This window comes from Neomonachus schauinslandi, chromosome 15 (genome assembly GCF_002201575.2).
Source record: "Neomonachus schauinslandi chromosome 15, ASM220157v2, whole genome shotgun sequence".
Lineage (NCBI taxonomy): Eukaryota > Metazoa > Chordata > Mammalia > Carnivora > Phocidae > Neomonachus > Neomonachus schauinslandi.
Window position 1 is genome coordinate 58,867,790 of NC_058417.1, and position 15,984 is coordinate 58,883,773.

Consider the following 15,984-nt stretch of genomic DNA (forward strand, 5'->3'; position numbering starts at 1 on the left):
TCGGGCGGGGCGGGGCGTGCTCGGGGCCGAATGGCGGGGCGCGCCTGCCCTCCGGACCCGGCGGCTCTGCACCGCCTGCCGCCCCGTGCCCGTTCCGGATCATGACCCCGCAGCGGCGGCGCGGTCCGACCGGCTCCGCGACTCTCAGCGGCCGCCGCCCGCCGGCCCCGAGCACGCCCCGCCCCGCCCGACGCACGCGCCGTCACGCGGGCCTCACCCGCCGCGCGCGGCCAATGGCGAGCACCGCCCCTCCCCCGGAGCCCCGCCTCCTACCGGCTTCGCGCCGCCAATGGTGTGAGCCGCCAGAGCCGAGCCCCGCCCCGCCCCGCCTGGCAGCCTACCGCGTGCCCCGGAGACCCCGCCCTCCGGCGCGCTGGGCCAATAGCTTGCGCGCACCTTACCGAGGGGGTGGGGCAGAACCACGTGGGGCTCCGCCCGCTTCCCCCAAGGAGCCTAAGCTGGGCGCCCGCGCCCATCTCTGCCCCCGCAGGGCAGTCATTCGAGGACGCGCGCGAGACAGTGCAGAAATGTTTAATGACAATAAAAAGGCCTGCTGAGCGCCCAGGCCCAAAACCACCCCTCTGCCGCAAATCCAATTCAGAAAAAGGTTGCTATAAAGTCACCGTGTTTTAGTAAGAAGCAGTAGAAATAGGCTTGAGGCCCCTGAGACTAGCCCGGTGAAGGAGGAAAGGCAGCCGTGTGCTTCCTCCTGACTGGCCAGTTGTGAAATAACCCGAGTTCTGTACTCGCACAAAGGCATGGCTGCCACCTCTTTAAGAAGAGGCTGGACAGGCCAGGTGTCCGAAGGCCCACGCCCGAGGAGGCCAGAGCAGTGCCAAGGCGGCTCCCGCTAGGACCAAGGACTAAGCAGTCCTCCCCGGAGGATGCTCACAGGACCCGGGGGCAGTCCTGGCCTTGCCCCTGAATCAGAGTTCCGTCATCTGCAAAGTGCCAATTGTTCTTGTCCAGCACCAGGTTACGTTATTTTCTTCCTTTTTGTGCGTTTAGTGCAGCCCTTGCCAAACCAGCCACCTAGGACAGGGGCTGAGCTAAGTGGTGCACCCCGGTCTCCAGACGGGGGCTCCTCCCGGCTTCTGCACAGCGATTTCCGAGTGTGGCTCCCTTCTTCACCTGCACGTAGGGGAGTCGCCAGGGAGAAGATTGGGTCCTGCCACCTACCGAAAAGGAAAAGCTAGGTCAGGCATGCCTGGGAGCCTCTGTCACAACCTGCCCCAGGGCGGGAAAGCTGACTGAGGAGGTCACCCTGCTTCCCTCCCCCTTGTCTTAACTGTGGCCAGGCTTTGCTTAGTGGCAGCTCCACTGTTCCTGAGCTACAGAACAGCTACAAGAGGGGTAAGCTCCCCAAATAACTCAAAGGTCAGCACTCACACTAGCTCAGCCTCTGCAGAACTCAGTGTCCTTGCTGGTGATGGAGCAGGACGTGCACACCCAGGATGGGGCAGCAGTAGCCCCAAGAGGGGTGAATCACTAGTAACGCTGGACCCCACCTTTCACTTGTATGGCCAGGGGCAGGTGGACCAGACCCTTTCCCTCTTCCCAGACTGCAAGACTTGGGGGGGGGGGGGGGGAAGGCCAGCTGACTAGGGAGGTGTGGCCTATAGACTACACCATGAAGAGATCATGTGTCTGACTGAGATGTAGAACCACATATTATAAACTTAAGATACAGATAAGCACTGATAAAGAAAATGAGCTATGTAAAAAAAAAAAAAAAAAAGTACAGTACACAATAGGCCCACATTACAGAACACCACAAACATAACATACAAGAATTGCCAGGCCCAGAAGGTGAAGGGATCCTTAATTCTTGAACCCTTTGATTAAAAGAAGTTACTGATTTCCCCTATAAGACCCTGAAAATTCACAGAGAAAGAAAGTGTAAACTTTTTACTCAATACATATACCATGTCTAAATTATCACAAATTCTGTATTAAGATACAGTTTAAGCTTCCCCAAAGTATGCCAGCTCCCCAAACCAAGTGCACCAAGATTCTGTCTGACTGCAGTTGCCGAGACCACGTCCCTTCAAGGCACCTTCCCGTCCAGGCTGTCTGAGGTAGAAGGGGGACTCTCCAGGTGCATACTGGCACATTCCCTCTCCCCGCAGGGAGTCACACCAGCCAGGGCACCCTAGCTGATGCCTCAGCTGCTCCCTGCGGGGGCCACCAGGCTGCAGTCACACCTCAGACACCATCTGCAACAATTCAGAGCATTCTCTATGCTCAGTTCACGAGAAAAGACAGACACGGCCCATCCACACAGGGGCAGGAAAAGGGGGGGATGCACCCGTGCCCCCCTCACCTGCTATAGGGGGGAATCTCCAGGCCCAGCTCATCCATGAGGAGCTGCATGACGTCATCACACTTCCCGTGAAGCTTCAGGGCAGCCCAGTCATCCTTTGGGGTCCACTGGGGACACGGGAAGGCGAGTGAGGACACCTCACTTCCTCCCAATGGCCCTTTCTCAGCCAGACCTCTGTGGCCCATGAGTTCAGGACACCAACGTCCCAGGAACTCTCTGGTTCTCCTGTTCTAAGGTCCGGATCTAAGGAGGTATCTCTCAGTGTGCAACTCACCTGTAAGTTCACAATGTAGAGCTTGGGCCGCCGGCTGGGGGGCTTGGTCATGCACCAGAGGCGAGGATACTTCTTCAGAACCTGTAGGAATGGACGGACAGACAAAAAGACCCCACACGCAATAGGGAACGAAGCTCCAGGAAGCTAGGGTCTAACACTGAGCTGGCAAGAGGCTGGCAGGCTCACTCCCCTCCCAGTCCATCCGTGGTGCTGTTCACGTACCTTTAAGCTGGAACCTAAACACAGGATCGTGTCGGCTTTGCTGGCAGCCTGAGTGGCTGCCTCCCAGTTCAGAGGCTGCCCCAGCGTCCCCCTCTCCCCAAAGTGCACAATGGTGTCCCGGAGCTGGGCCCCGCACTTGTGGCAGGCCCGGCCCGTCTGGTGCCGGTGCAGGGCGGTGCGCTCGGTCACGTCGAACACCCTCACGTACTCCCTGTTGGGAGTGCAGGCTGTACAGACCTGAGGAAGAGAGGGCAGTGTGAGCAGGAGCCGCTGGCCCGCACAGGCCCCCGAAGCCCAGCGGGACCGCTCACTTCAATGTACATGTTCCCATGGAGCTCGGAGATGGCCGTGCGAGGCAGACCACTCCGCACGTGGAGCCCGTCGCAGTTCTGAGACACCACATGCCGCACCTGGAGGGGAGACAAAGGCAAGGCAGCAAGGGGGCTGCGCGGTGTGTTCAGCAGGGACACCATCCTGAACCCTGCCCAGAGCCCAGGCCGGGGGCGACTCCAACCCTGCATGAAGCCTCAAAGGCAAAAGAGAGAAGGAGGCCCCAGCACAACTTGGGAGGGCCCTGGGTGGGAAGGGTCCCAGGGTGCCCGCAACAGCTCTGAAGCGCTTGGCGAGCTAGGAGGGCAGGTGTTTGCTCTCAGCTGGGAAGGGCCCAGACTGACGCTCTCTTGGCTCATTAGGTTTCAAGTCACCGAAGGACCCGGAGGATGTATCCTTCCCCACTTGGCTGAAAGTGCTCAGCAGAGGGTCCCCAAAGGTTTCCCATGAGCTTCCCCTTTATCTAGGTGGTTTGAGATCTGTCTGGACAATGTGATAGAAACACAGGGGGAAAGAGCCACCAGCAGCTCTGGGCCTGAGGCAGACCCTATACGTGATTCCTGAGAGACACTCAAGCCAGGAGTCTAAAACACTTGGTAAGCGCTCATCCCACGTCCAATGGCTGACAGAGACACGAAGCTGTTGCCACTTGGGCACAAAGGTAGTCCTCCAGGTTCTGCCCCAGGCACCCAGCAAGTGTACTTGCTAGCCACACCAGGTTCTTACCAGCTTCTGCTCGTGTAGGCGGGCGATGCTCATGTGGGTGAGGGTTGGCTCAGCCTCACTCAGGTCAGCAGCACTGCCAGGTGGAAGGGAAGCACAGGTGTGGGGAGCTGTGAGGGCAGGCCCATGCTGCCTGTGCTCGACTGAGTGGGAAGGCTGCCCTGGGCTGCTTACCTAACGCTTCTCCCTTTCTGAAGCAGTGTCCACACTCCATTAGGGCCCCGGTAATCTGGAATAGAGGCTGCCTGCACGTTCAGAAAGAAAATAAACCCAGTGACAATGCATCACTGTAGGAACTGGCAAAATTCGCAAGAGTGAAAAGCAAATGTTTCTCTTAATGTGTTCCAGGCCTGTCCGTGCACAAGCCTCTATTCATTCCAGAGGCTCAGCACTTCCTAGTGCAACCTGCCTGAACCCACAGAGTGGCTCCTTCCCTCTGCTCAGACCCCTGCTCCCACCTGGTCTAGCTCATCCCTCCAGGTTCCAAGGAGTCCTAACGCCTCTGGGAACCTCTCCAGCACAGAGTACAACCTGGGCTCTGCAGCCACACCCATCCTCTAAACCGAGGGAGAGGACTGGTCAGGCTCATCTGTGGGTCCCCAGGGCCTAGCCAGCGCTCAGGGAAAGTTTAGCACGTGGTGAAACCCTAGGTAGGAGCACTCATCCATCCCGATTCTTACATCCTGATAGTGTTTCCTGCCCTACCTTCACAAAGATAAATACCACTGAATTTCTCTAGTTCTCAACCCAGTGAAATAAAGTCACCCCGAGAGAAGACAGAAGGTGTGCCAGGATCAAGGAGTCTTGTGTTCCCCAGGCTGTGAGTGACCTGCCTTCTGGGGAGCCCTGTCTCCTCCCTGTAGCTTAAGCTCAGAAAAATGCCCACCCTGAACAGCGTGGTTCTGAATCACACTGAAGAGAAATGTCAGAAATGAGAACGTAATGCTCAGAGCAAACTACAGAGCAGCACTCCCACAGATGACAGGAACACACATGTGACTGCAAAAAGGAGACCCCGCTACCAGGGCTCCGAGGTCTACAAGTCAGGGTAGTCAGTGCCCCTTACCCGGTCTCACTGCTGGGCCTCTGAGCTCATCCCTGTTTGGAGGGTCTTACTCTCACCCTTGCCTGTAAAACCTTACTCAGCTTTCAAGGCCTGGCCTCAATGCTGCCTCGCACAAAAAGCAACTGGATGGCTTTCCCAGCTCTGAGGGGATGTGTGTGTGTGTCTGCATCTCCACTCTAGCAACCTAGCACAGCCAGCTTTACCTTAGCTATCTGCTGATACGCCATATTCTCATCACCGACGGGCTTCTTGAGGACAGCAATCCTCAAGGTTCACCTCTGCTGGCCTACACGTGAGTCGCACTCAACACGCACCCATTAAGCAGACAAAGGACACTCTCAAAGCTAACCATATTCCATGGCCCAAGATGGCCTCTCAATAAAACGTGCCCAAACCCTTGCTTTCTACTTATTTTCTTTCAACGTTTAGAAAACATGATGCATGGGCAATCAGGAGACAGTTCTGGGCTTAGCTCTGCCCACATAATCTTGGGATAGTGATGAACCGTTCTGACTTCAAATGAGGAGGTGCCCACAAACACTGAAGTACTATGTCCTGTTTTATCCCTCTTCCTTTCTTGTTTCTAAATATGTATCACAAAAACTGCAAACATTTAAATAGGTTTATCTCCCCACTGAAGTTTCAAGCGGAGTCATTTCGAGTTTCTCCAAGAAAGAATATTTTGGGGGGGGGGGTAGGGCGCCTGGGTGGCCTGGTCAGTTAAGCCTCAGACTCTCGGTTTCAGCTGAGGTCCTGATCTCAGGGTGGTGGGATCGAGCCCCGCCTGGCGTGGGGCTCCGCACTCAGCGGGCAGTCTGCTTGACAGTGTGCTCCGTGCACGCACTCTGTGTCTCTCAAATAAATAAGTCTTGAAAAGAGAAGAGAAAAGAAAAAAAAAAAAGAGAAGAGAAGATTAGATCAGCGGGGCGCCTGGCCAGGTCAGCCGGAAGAGCGTGAGACTCTAGATCTCAGGGTCGTGAGTTCCAGCCCCACATGGGCTGTAGAAATTACTTTTTAAAAATAAATAACTTGAAAAAAAGAACATCAGGGCTGTTTGTAAAGTGAGTTTTTTGTGAATCAGTACTGACACTCAGAAGACTCCGCTCGGTCCTGGGGTGAGTCACCCAGAAGGGGGCGCCCCACACCCGCCCCTTGCGCCCGCGGTCTGCCCGGGAGCCGAGCCGGGGGCGCGGCCGCCCTACCGTGCTGATCCCTGCGCCGGTGTAGACCACCAGGTACTTGGCGTTCCGGACGGCGCCGGCCAGCTCCCGCACTTTCCTCCGCAGCTCCTCCGGGTCGTCGCACACCTGCCGAGACGCGAGGCCGGTCCTAAGCCCCGCCCCCGCCCCCGCACGGCGAGAGGCCCGGCCCCGACCGTCCGCTGACCGAGCCCCGCACCGACCGAGCCCCGGGCGCGCCGCGGGACTCGCCTCCTCCTGCCGCCGCTTCAGGCCCTCGCGCCGCCTGCTCCGGCCCTGCAGCTCCGTCACCAGGTCCTCGCTCTCGGCCAGGAGCCGGCCCTCCTCGGCGCTGCGCTCGGCCGCCGCCTTCCTCAGGATGCGCGACACCTGCGGGCGCGGGGCGGGCGGTGAGGGCCGCGCGGGCCGGGGGCGCGGCGCGGGGCGGGCGGCGGCGTACCTGGCGGAGGCGCTCCCGCTGCTGCTCCTCCCGCAGCCTCCGGACCCGCTCCGCCGCCTTGCGCTCCGAGCGGCTGGGACCCCCGGCTGCCATCGCTCCCGGGAGATCCGCGCTTCCGCTTCCGCCTCCCGGCAGGCCGCGCCGTAGCGCATGCGCGCGAGACCCGCCCCGCCCTTCCGGCCCCGCCCGCGCGGCGCGCAAAGGAAGCACCTGACAGTCTCTTTAAAAGGTGTTTATTGATCATATACAAAATAAAGAAAACCTTATATATCACAAACATACACTATGTACAGCAATAAATACCCGGGGTCCGGCCCAGTGCCGCCCCCCTGGACAATAATTTAGCAATAAATACTGCACAGGGCAGGGTGGGCACTGAGGCCGAGGCCCGCCCCAGGGAAGGCCCTCCTCACCTGGATCTTCATCAACCCCTGCCAGCCCTGGCAGGTCCCAGGGAACCCCCACCTCCCCCTGGTTTCAGCCCTAGGCAGGACAGGCAGGGTCTGATCAACTCTGCTTGGACCCAGCCTCTCAGCGCCAGGAGAGCACCAGAGCTGGACACACGGGACAGCCCTTGTCCTGTTGCCCTAAGATGCCAGGAGAAGGCTTTCTGTACCCACTCCCGTTTGGTTAAAGGCTTCAGGGAGTAGCAAATTGAGGGGATGGGGAGAAGGGAGGGGCTGGGACACAAGGTTGCTGGAGGGGCTGTCCCCTCGCAGTTCATCTGGGGCACACTCTCCTACACTCCAGCTCGGGCTCGCCAGACACCCACGCACCAAGGTGCTGCTCCAGTGTGGGGTGGAAACGTGCACGACCGGCCCAAAGGTACAGCACACACTCAAAACACACAGGCCTGAAGCGGGACAGGCCATACCCCTGCCTCTGTGTCTTCCACTTCTCCCCACCTGCTCCAAAACTAGACAGCCAACAGGAAGGCAATAACGCGCCAAAAAGAATTATTCAGTGGCTTCTGGGGGGAAAAAAATCGTTACTGTGTTGGTTCCTTTCACCAAACCACAGCCTAAAAAAGTAACTTACAAGATCCCAGAGCGGAAATGGTGCTGCAGGCTGTGGCTTGGGCTTCCCAGCTGTGGACGGGAGCTTTAGCCAACTGGCCACCTCAGAGAGGGAGGCAACAGGGGCAGGAGGGGGCTTGACCACCTGTCCCAAAGCAGGCTGCAGCCGATCAGAGCCGTGGGCTCAGGCGCCGACCACAGGGGCTGCTGCTGACGGTCAGAGTTGCGCACACAGACCAGAAGCATGGACCAAGAGCCCAAGAGCCTCCCAGGGAGACCCGGCATCCGGCAGAAACCAGCACCCACACAGCTGAACAGCCGTGTCTTCTCACCGGTACAAACAGCAGTGCTACCCAGCATGGCAGCAGCCAGGGCCTCGGGGAGGTCTCCCTGGGGGCATACTCAGGGCAGAAGCTGACCTGTTCCCACAGGGTTCTCCTCTGAATCTGAGTGTCCGTGTTGGGATAAGGGAGGAGTGGGGGCAAGGGCTAGATGGGAAGGTGCACATCACGGTTTACTTAGCGGGCAAGTTTGGGAGACTTGGCTTCAGCCAAAGCCCTCGATTTGCTGTGTCAGAAAAGTCGAGGAGAAAAAGAACACAACACCCTCACAGTAGGAAAACTGAATTAACAAGAATCAGAAAGACACCAAACCAGTCACGTGTGGACACAGGCTCTACTGTCAAGAAACCAAGGTGAAGGGGGAAAGGGGCAGAGTGCAGAGTGGCCCCATGGGGCTGGCTTGATGGGAACGGGATGTTCCCCCAGACCCAAGGAACAGCTGCTCCAAATCCAAAAACCTTGAAAGGAAGCATGGCCTCACTAAGTCCAGAAGCTTCTTCTATTACCTAAACCAGACCTGCAATTTCTCTTCTACCTGTGCCCACCCTCCAACTCGCCTCTCACGTTCCAAACCTGCCTCCTTCCTCTGCTCTCCAGGTCTCCAGGTGGCAGATGGCCGACTACCTCCCAGCCAGCACCAAAGTGGGGAGCCGTAAATGGATATGGAGGGCACAGGCTTCTCCCCCTCTTCAGGGAGTCTTACGATGCGATTCCAACTCAGTGCTGCTACAACCAACATCAACAACTTTCATTTATACCCTAGGTAGACAAAGCCACACAGCAGGGAGGGGCAGGAAGCCACTAAGTATTGAGAGTCAACGGTCAAAATCTCCACTGCAGGCTGACCCGGCACAACCAGGAACGACAGGGCATCTAGGGCCAAGAGAAGCCCAACCACATGACAGGAGCATGTCCCCGCTCCTGTCCCATGGGCACCCTGGGGATGAAAACCCCGCTGCCCAAGAAGTTACACCCCGCCAGGCCACACTGAGTTTCTTTTCACCAGCCCACACGTCTGTGCTTTACAGGGTTCAGGGCCCCCAGAGAAGCCAACCAGCGACCTCCAGGAGAAGGTCTGGAGGCTGAGGCCCATGTGGCCAGAGACAGGGCAGTAGCCTCTTGAGGGCCGGCACTGCAGGCAGCTCCTGTCTCATGCCTAGGAGGAGCTTCTGGAACCAAGTCTGGAAGACTAGCTGCCTCTGCCAAGGGGCCCTGGGAAGGTGGGCTCAGCCCCGGAGAGAAGCACCTCCACGAGCTGAGCAGCGCATCCCTGGAAGACACAGATCCCAAAGGGAGGCGAAAGGAGGCCCAAAGCCAAGAGCTGGTGCAAGTTCAGGGCGAGGTGAGGGACAGGACCTGGGCCTGTAGACCACAGCCCTTGTTTGGCACCGGTGGAGAGCCCCCACCCCGGCCCTCAGGAAGGGAGAAGGGGCCACCCCACACGAGCCCCAAAACCACCTGGCTTTGCCTGGGAACATTCCTTCACGGCATGGAAGCACTGCTGGGGTAAGTGGGCAGCAGACCTGGAAACTCCCACGTGGGCCTTGGGGTTCCCCTGATGAGGCCCACGTGAAGCCTATAGGAACAAAGCTGGAGTCAGCGACCAGAGCCCACACGTGTTGACTAGAGGCCAAAAGGAAGACACCTGGGGGCACCCAGTGACTCTGTGGTCCCTGCAAATCTGCCAGCCATGGCCAGAGGCCGTGGGTGTGGAAGCAGTGGGGGGGGGTGCTCTGGGATGGCCCCTCGTTTCACCTGCCCTGCCCCTGAATCAGCCCAAGCCTTACACAGACATGCGAAGCCAAGGCTGTGCAGAGGTGAGAGCGGCAGAGCCCCGGATCTGATCCTCTGGGGTCCTGGGTCAGGCACCGAGGCAGAAGGGGCTGGGCTGGCGGGCAGACCCCCAAGCGCTGCTGGAGCAGGCGCTGCCCAGCACCCCAGTCCAGACCCAGCAAGCCAGCAGAAGCAAAAACACAACCAAATCCAAAAAACAAACACGGGATTAACAGACACAAGAAGTGACACCCACAGGTCAAAGGTCACCAGAAGCACCAGCACGTGACGCTGCACAAGACCTCACCAGGCACGGACGACACCACGGCACCGGCAAGAGACGGAAGCAGGAAGGGCGAAGGAGTAAGTCACTTTCGGTACAATTGCAAAAGAGATAGCAAAGAGGACGCCAGGACGCGCCTTGTGGTCGCTCACGGCTTGGCTTTTTTTTTTTTTTTTTGTCTTTTTTTAAACTAAGTTTTATAAATAACGTCTGATAATTCTGTGTATATAAAAACTAAACTCCAACAGCCACAAAGACTTGTCCATAAGTTTACAAGAAAGGGATTTTTTTTTTGTTTGCTTTTTTCTTTTGTTAAACTAGCAAAGTTTCTATTATACTTTCCTTCCTCGTCCATATATACGGTCAAATGTTCTTGTTTTTTTTTTTTTTTTTTAAAAAGACAGTTTTATAAATACTCTGCAGCTCTTTTTTCTTTAGCTTTTAAACATATAATTTAATAACTTCGTAAAAGGAACTCCTCTCTTTTAAATAAAGGGCTATGTAACCACACAAATAGGTCATGTAAACAGTGACACGGGACCCATCGCAGGACACTGGACACACCCTTCACGTATGCTCACAACCAGTGATTTAGTCTTGTTCAGTGCAATGCGTCAGGCTCGAGCGCCGTGGCCCCTGGCCCAAAGCCACGGAACGCCCCATCCCTCCCAGGGCCTGTAGCGCCCAGACTGGTGGCCCGCCCACCCAGGGCCCTCGAGGACACCCTACTCGTTGGAGCAGAGCCCATCTATGCCTGTTGGCTGCACTGAATCACAGCCCCTGCCAGCCAGCAGCTGTCAGGGCCTGGGGGCCACCCAGAGTGGACAGCAGCCCCTCCTGCCCTGGAGCCCTCCCTGCTCCAACACACGAGCCCCATGCGCTCATTCGATCTTTCTCTGTTCCCACAGGGCCAACTCTGGACGCCAAGCCTGCATGGCCTTGGTACAAAGGGGACTGGGGCAACCGCACGTCACCGCCGAACTGACCAATCCCAACGTACAAAACACACGATGACAACGACGAGATCAAAGGGGCTCAGCCCGGCGCCCCTGGGGTGCAGGTTGTGCTTTGCAGGGAAGGGAGGAGGCAGGAGAGGAAGAAGAGGAGAGGAGAAAGAAGGGGATAGGGCTGCCAAACTCGCCATGCGCCTAATGGCCCCTTGCAGACCCGCCCGGGCAAGCGCGCGTCCCTACGACCGGGCGTCCGTCTTGGACTTTACTATCGTGATGACGCTGGTGGCGGCCACCTTGCCAGGGACGAGGGGCCCCAAGCCAGCAGCGAGGGGGCCCCGGGCCGGCGCCACGGGGCTGCGGGCCACGGTCCTGGCGAAGTTCTGCAGGGCCTCGTACTTGGAGCGCAGCGCGTCGAGCTCCAGCTTCATGCTCGCGTTCTCCGAGGCGAGCTTCTCCACCTCCTGCTGCAGCTCCGCCTTCTGCTTCTCCAGCTCCTCCTTCTGCGTCACCCGCTTGACGCGGCAGCTGGCCGCGTAGCCGCGGTTCTTGAGCGTGCGCCGCCGCTGCTTCAGCTGGATGATCTCCTCCTTGGACAAGCCCCGCAGGTGCTGGTTCAGCTCCCGCACCGACATGGTCACCAGCTCCTCATCAGTCAGGCTGGTGCCATTCTCGCCCGGCTCCCGCTTCACCTGCGGGGAGGACAGTGCAGGAGGTCAAGGCTCCGGGGGGACCGCCCACCTTGTGGCCCGCCCCCCGCCCCCCTCAAGGCACCGCCCACTCCGGCCGCTCACCTTCAAGGCCTTGTTTCCTTTATTGGGGGTCGTCATAACCCGGGGGCACAGCAAGCAGGCACTCTGCGAGACAGGGAGGGGAGGTCAGGACCCTGGAGACTACTCCCCTCTCCCTCTCCAGGCCACACAGAGCCTGGGGAAGGGGCCCAGCCCCCAGCCTCGCCTCTCACCTCACCATTCCCAATACCTGGCCCCGAGGACCACCTGCCACCCTTCGGGTAGGCTGCTCCCTGTCCGCCTTGTCCCTAGGGAACCCAGTGGGTCTGATGGGGGAAGGGGAACAGAAGGGCTGTTAGAAAGGCAGAGACCAGAAAAGGGCCTTGGGAAGGGATGAGAGGGATGCAGGAAGGGCCAGCCTAGAAGGAAGCTGGGAGCTTTAAAAATAACCCCAGTGTGCGCCCCAGAGCATGGCTGTTCCTGGCGAGTCACGCTGACTCAGCACATCGCTCCCGCTCCCGCTCCCGCTCCCTCACCAGCCTGGCCTGGCACTCCCCAAGGCTGCCAGCCAACACAGCCCCAGGGGACCCACAGCCTAAGCAGAGCACTGCTAGGGCCAGAAAGGCCAGCCTGGCCAACAGCAGGTGAGGGCTGGGGCCAGTGACCCTGCACCTGCATACTCCAGGGCCCTACCTCCTACAGCCACCTCCCCTTAGTGGCCCTGTCCCCACGAAGGCTTAGGGGCCAGTGGGGACTCAGGCCAAGAGGAGGATGAAGGAGAGCCCTGATTCCCCCACAGACTTTTCACTTTGAAGAGCTCAACTGTTTTCAGCATTGGTGGGGGCCCCCCCGCCAGGTGGCAGGCATCCCAGCAGAGGCCGGGCTCAGCCCACCTCCGCAGCTGATGGAGCAACCTTCCTGTGGCTTTGGATTGCGGCATTTTGTGCCCCTGCCCCACCCCATCCACGCTATTTCCTAAGAGTGCCGGGTTGGCCACCCAGGGGGCCTGCTCAGCCCCCTCCTGCCCCCCCCCCCCCCAGCCAGGGGTCACTGCCCATAGCACAGGGAACAACAACAAAAGGACTTGGGGAGGGGTGGACCAAAGGGCCCCCTGGGTGGCCATTCAGTTGCCCTTCCCACACCGGCCCTCACTGTCTGCTTCCTCAAGCCCTGCCAAGGAGTTTCTACGCACCTAATCCTGCAATTCTGACTCAGCCAGCCCCCATCAAACCCTTGGGCAAGGACACTCCCTTTCAGCCCCTTACTTTCCAGGTTAGGCGCAGAAAGGTAAATGGCTGGGGGGGAAGTTGGACCACGCCTCCCTGCTGCAGGAGGTCATAAGCACTGCAGGCAATTCTGGGCTGGGGGGCCTTCTGACCCTCACTGGGGAGATAAAGCACGGGTTAGGGAGGTGGAGGTGCAAGGTGGCCCCAGGGTAGAGCCGCCACGTCACCTCGCCTCGCCCCGGGAGGTGCCTCACCACAGCCAGCCAGGTCACCCAAGGCTCTCAGGCAGGCCCTGAGGCTGGAGTCCCACGGCTGTTCCGGAGCAGAGGATGGAGAAGATAGTCGCTGGAGGTCAGAAGATCCTCAGGGCCCCAAATGCACCCTGGGGGCCAGGATTCCATGGCCAAGCTGGAGGGCCTCCCCCAGCCTCGAGTCTGAGTCGGGGTGCAGGGACACTCCCCTGGGTCCTTCCATTGTCAGCCCAAAGGAAAAGTCCTGGCACCAGCTTTGCCCACCAGCCATCCTCCCTCCTCCACGCCTGAATGCTGAGCACAACGGTGACTTCCTGAAGAGATCACACACAAAAGTGCCGAGCGTGGCGGCTGGGAGCTGAAAAGTGCCTCCTCGACAGATTTCACCCTCTGCAGAAGGCCTGAACTCAGCACAAGTGCAGCCTCTCGCCTCCTAATCACAGGTGTGGCGTACGTGTGCGTGCGGGGGGAGGGGCAGGGCTCAGCAGAGCCAGGGCTTCAGCCTCCTGAGCCAGCCTCTGCGCACCTGGGAACACACACAGATGTGACAGTGATAGCCTCTGGCGATGGACTGTGCGAGAGAGCTCAGGGCACCTCTAGAAGCCAGAAGAGGGTATCCAGGAGGCTGGATTAAGGAAAAGCTTCCTCTTCTCGAAGGCCCAAAGACTGGTCCAGAGCTGGGGCCCAGTCATCCTTACCTGCTCACCTTCCCCAGAGGCTGAGCCACACTGGTAGAGAAGGCACGGACAGTCCCATGGGCCTGAAATCACCAAGGTACCCTGGGCCACCCCCTCAGGCTGACAGCCAGCTGGGAAGGGAAAACAGGTTCAGACAGCTCCATCCCTGTACCTGGGCCCAGACTCTAGGATGTGGACACTGGGCAAGAGGCAAGACAGTCAGCCCCCACTCCTTCTCCTGGCCTGCAAACTCTAGCGGCCAAATCTCCCAAACAGTGTGGCCCCCAGCCTAGCCTGACCTTCCTCCCACCCTGCCCTTCAGAACCACCTCCTGCAAAATCCCTCAGCCACTGAAAGCCATTCCAAAAAAAAGTCGAAAACTTAATTTCCACCTAAGAATAAATGAGAAGACTTAAAAAAGTACCCCCTTCAGGAATCTGCACTTTCCTAAAGTATAAAATTCCAGCCAAAAGATCAGCTGAAGTGTTAAACATCTGGCATCTATAAGCCCAAGGCTAAGTATCTATGAGAGCGTGTGTGTGCTAGGGGGAAGGGGTACCCCCGAAGGCGAACCACAAGGCCAGCCTGACCTAGCCATGAACCCCTAGGCAAGAATGGTCAGCTCTGGTCGAGACAAAGCACCCTACCCCTGAAGTCCAGACACCACCCACACATTCAGGAAAGGTAGCTCAGGCCACACCACCCTTAGGCTGTCACCCCCGAGAGGCCCGACACCCACCAGGGCCACAATCCTTGCTAACACCCACACGGCACAGAGCCCCAACCTCAAGTGGGACAATTCTAGGGTGATCGGGAACTGCATCATTCCGCTCCATGCCTTCCACACCAGCCCACCAGCCGTGCCCCGAAGGCCAGGCACCGTCAAAGCCACGGCCACCTGCAGCTTTGCCCCATACCCCAAGGCCGGGCGGCGAAAGGGGCAGGGCCTGCTCACCGGACACCTCACTCCCCAGATGTCAAAGTCCTGCTGCTTCGGCTCATTGGCAGTTTCCTGGTAGAGCTGCACCTGCTTCCCCTGCCCTGTCCACTGTCCTCCAGGACTTGAGTACAGGCACCCCTTTTTCTCCCACTGACTCCCTCTCTGGCCAGGGTGTATCCCTCTCTTCCCCGCCCAGGGGCTGCCCAGCCTAGCCAACCAGACCAGTCACAGGGAAAACCTGCTTCCCAGCCTGGCAAGCACGGCCCCCCTAAGCTCCTCCCCTCCTCTCACTCAGAGAACTATTTCCCAGTTTGGGGAACTGTCCCAGACGCTGGTCAGGGACCGGCTGCCCAAGAAGAGCATGCCTGGGAGGGGATGGGCAGGCCAGGGGCTTCACATTCTGCCCGGAAAGATAACCTGCACCAAGGCCCCTCCACATTCTCCTCACCCACCCTGCCTTCAACTCACATACCAGCCCAAACTTGAACCGGTGCCCCAGTCCCTGGGCCTGGCCCCTTCCCCAGTTTCCCTCCCACTCTTATCTTCCGTCCTTTCAGACCCCAGGCCCCAAGCTCAAATCCCCCCGCCCCAGACATCAGAATGAGCATCGAGTGACCTCATGCTGATGACTCAGCAAGTCTCCCTCTGGGCTCTGGCACGCGTGTGTCGGAGCGAAGCCGGCGCGAGCAGGGTCTTCCGGGCCCCGCCACGTGCCGCCCCCTCCCCCCCAGGCCCGCCGAGGACCCCTGCGCCCGGGGAGGCGGACACGGACACCTGATGAATCAGCAGCTAGAGCCGGGGCCCCGAGGCTCTTCCGCGGAGCCCTAGGCGCCCCGCTCGACCCCACCCTTTCCTCCCGCCACCACGGCCGCCCCTCCCACCAGGATGCCCGGGGCTCCGCCGAGCGAGCCCCGCGTACGCCCCGCCCTCCTCCGTCCCCCGCGACCCACCCCCAGCATCCCCGGCGCAAGGGCCAGGAGCTGCTCCTGACCCGCGGGGAAACCGAGGCACGGGCCGCCAGGAGGGCGCAGGGGAAACCCAAAGCCAGGACGCGCGGCCCGCGCCGCCCCCGGCCCGCCAGGAGGAGCCGCGGCCCCGCCCGCCCCCACCCCGGGCCCAGGGCCCCCCCGCCAGCCGCCCGCCCGGCCCGCCCCGCACTCACCCCCCCCACTGCGGGCCCGGGCGGGCCGAGGCCGGGACGCGCGGGCGGGCGGGCGCTC

The 15,984-nt window shown here is 59.5% G+C and overlaps 3 protein-coding genes across 6 annotated transcripts in view; all 3 read right to left on the reverse strand.

The window, feature by feature from the left end:
• ALYREF (Aly/REF export factor) overlaps positions 1–103 on the reverse strand; it is an 18,152-nt gene extending 18,049 nt beyond the window's left edge. Inside the window, exon 1 of the mRNA XM_044921407.1 lies at positions 58–103. Within this exon, the coding sequence (XP_044777342.1) occupies positions 58–103 (46 nt within the window). The remainder of the gene's footprint in view (positions 1–57) is intronic.
• A 422-nt stretch (positions 104–525) lies between these two features.
• SIRT7 (sirtuin 7) lies at positions 526–6,699 on the reverse strand. Of its 2 annotated transcripts, XM_021680764.1 has the most exons (10): positions 6,577–6,699; positions 6,369–6,506; positions 6,141–6,245; positions 4,047–4,117; positions 3,876–3,948; positions 3,131–3,229; positions 2,820–3,056; positions 2,598–2,678; positions 2,324–2,430; positions 526–1,175 (listed from the first exon to the last, which is right to left on the reverse strand). In XM_021680764.1, the coding sequence occupies exons 1-10, from the start codon at positions 6,667–6,669 to the stop codon at positions 977–979; spliced, it is 1,203 nt and encodes a 400-aa protein (XP_021536439.1). In that variant the 5' UTR covers positions 6,670–6,699; the 3' UTR covers positions 526–976. The 2 variants fall into 2 exon arrangements, with proteins under 2 accessions (XP_021536439.1, XP_021536440.1); XM_021680765.1 differs by lacking the exon at positions 6,369–6,506.
• A 104-nt stretch (positions 6,700–6,803) lies between these two features.
• MAFG (MAF bZIP transcription factor G) lies at positions 6,804–15,452 on the reverse strand. 3 transcript variants are annotated; one of them, XM_021680908.2, is made up of 3 exons: positions 15,381–15,452; positions 11,734–11,796; positions 6,804–11,631 (listed from the first exon to the last, which is right to left on the reverse strand). In XM_021680908.2, exons 2-3 carry the CDS (start codon positions 11,767–11,769, stop codon positions 11,179–11,181), a joined length of 489 nt encoding a protein of 162 aa, XP_021536583.1. In that variant the 5' UTR covers positions 11,770–11,796; positions 15,381–15,452; the 3' UTR covers positions 6,804–11,178. The 3 variants fall into 3 exon arrangements, with proteins under 3 accessions (XP_021536583.1, XP_021536582.1, XP_021536584.1); XM_021680907.2 differs by lacking the exon at positions 15,381–15,452 and adding an exon at positions 14,780–14,907; XM_021680909.2 differs by lacking the exon at positions 15,381–15,452 and adding an exon at positions 12,364–12,471.
• Between the last annotated feature and the right edge of the window lie 532 nt (positions 15,453–15,984).

Excerpts from the sequence above, each read along its gene's own strand:
- SIRT7 (XM_021680764.1), bottom strand. The coding sequence starts at position 6,669 with ATGGCAGCCGGGGGTCCCAGCCGCTCGGAGCGCAAGGCGGCGGAGCGG. Across the intron at positions 3,057-3,130 it reads ATGGGAACATGTACATTGAA|GTCTGTACAGCCTGCACTCC; the intron begins GTGAGCGGTCCC and ends TCTCTTCCTCAG. Across the intron at positions 2,679-2,819 it reads GTTTAGGTTCCAGCTTAAAG|GTTCTGAAGAAGTATCCTCG; the intron begins GTACGTGAACAG and ends CCATTCCTACAG.
- MAFG (XM_021680908.2), bottom strand. The coding sequence starts at position 11,769 with ATGACGACCCCCAATAAAGGAAACAAGGCCTTGAAG. Across the intron at positions 11,632-11,733 it reads AAGGAAACAAGGCCTTGAAG|GTGAAGCGGGAGCCGGGCGA; the intron begins GTGAGCGGCCGG and ends TCCTCCCCGCAG.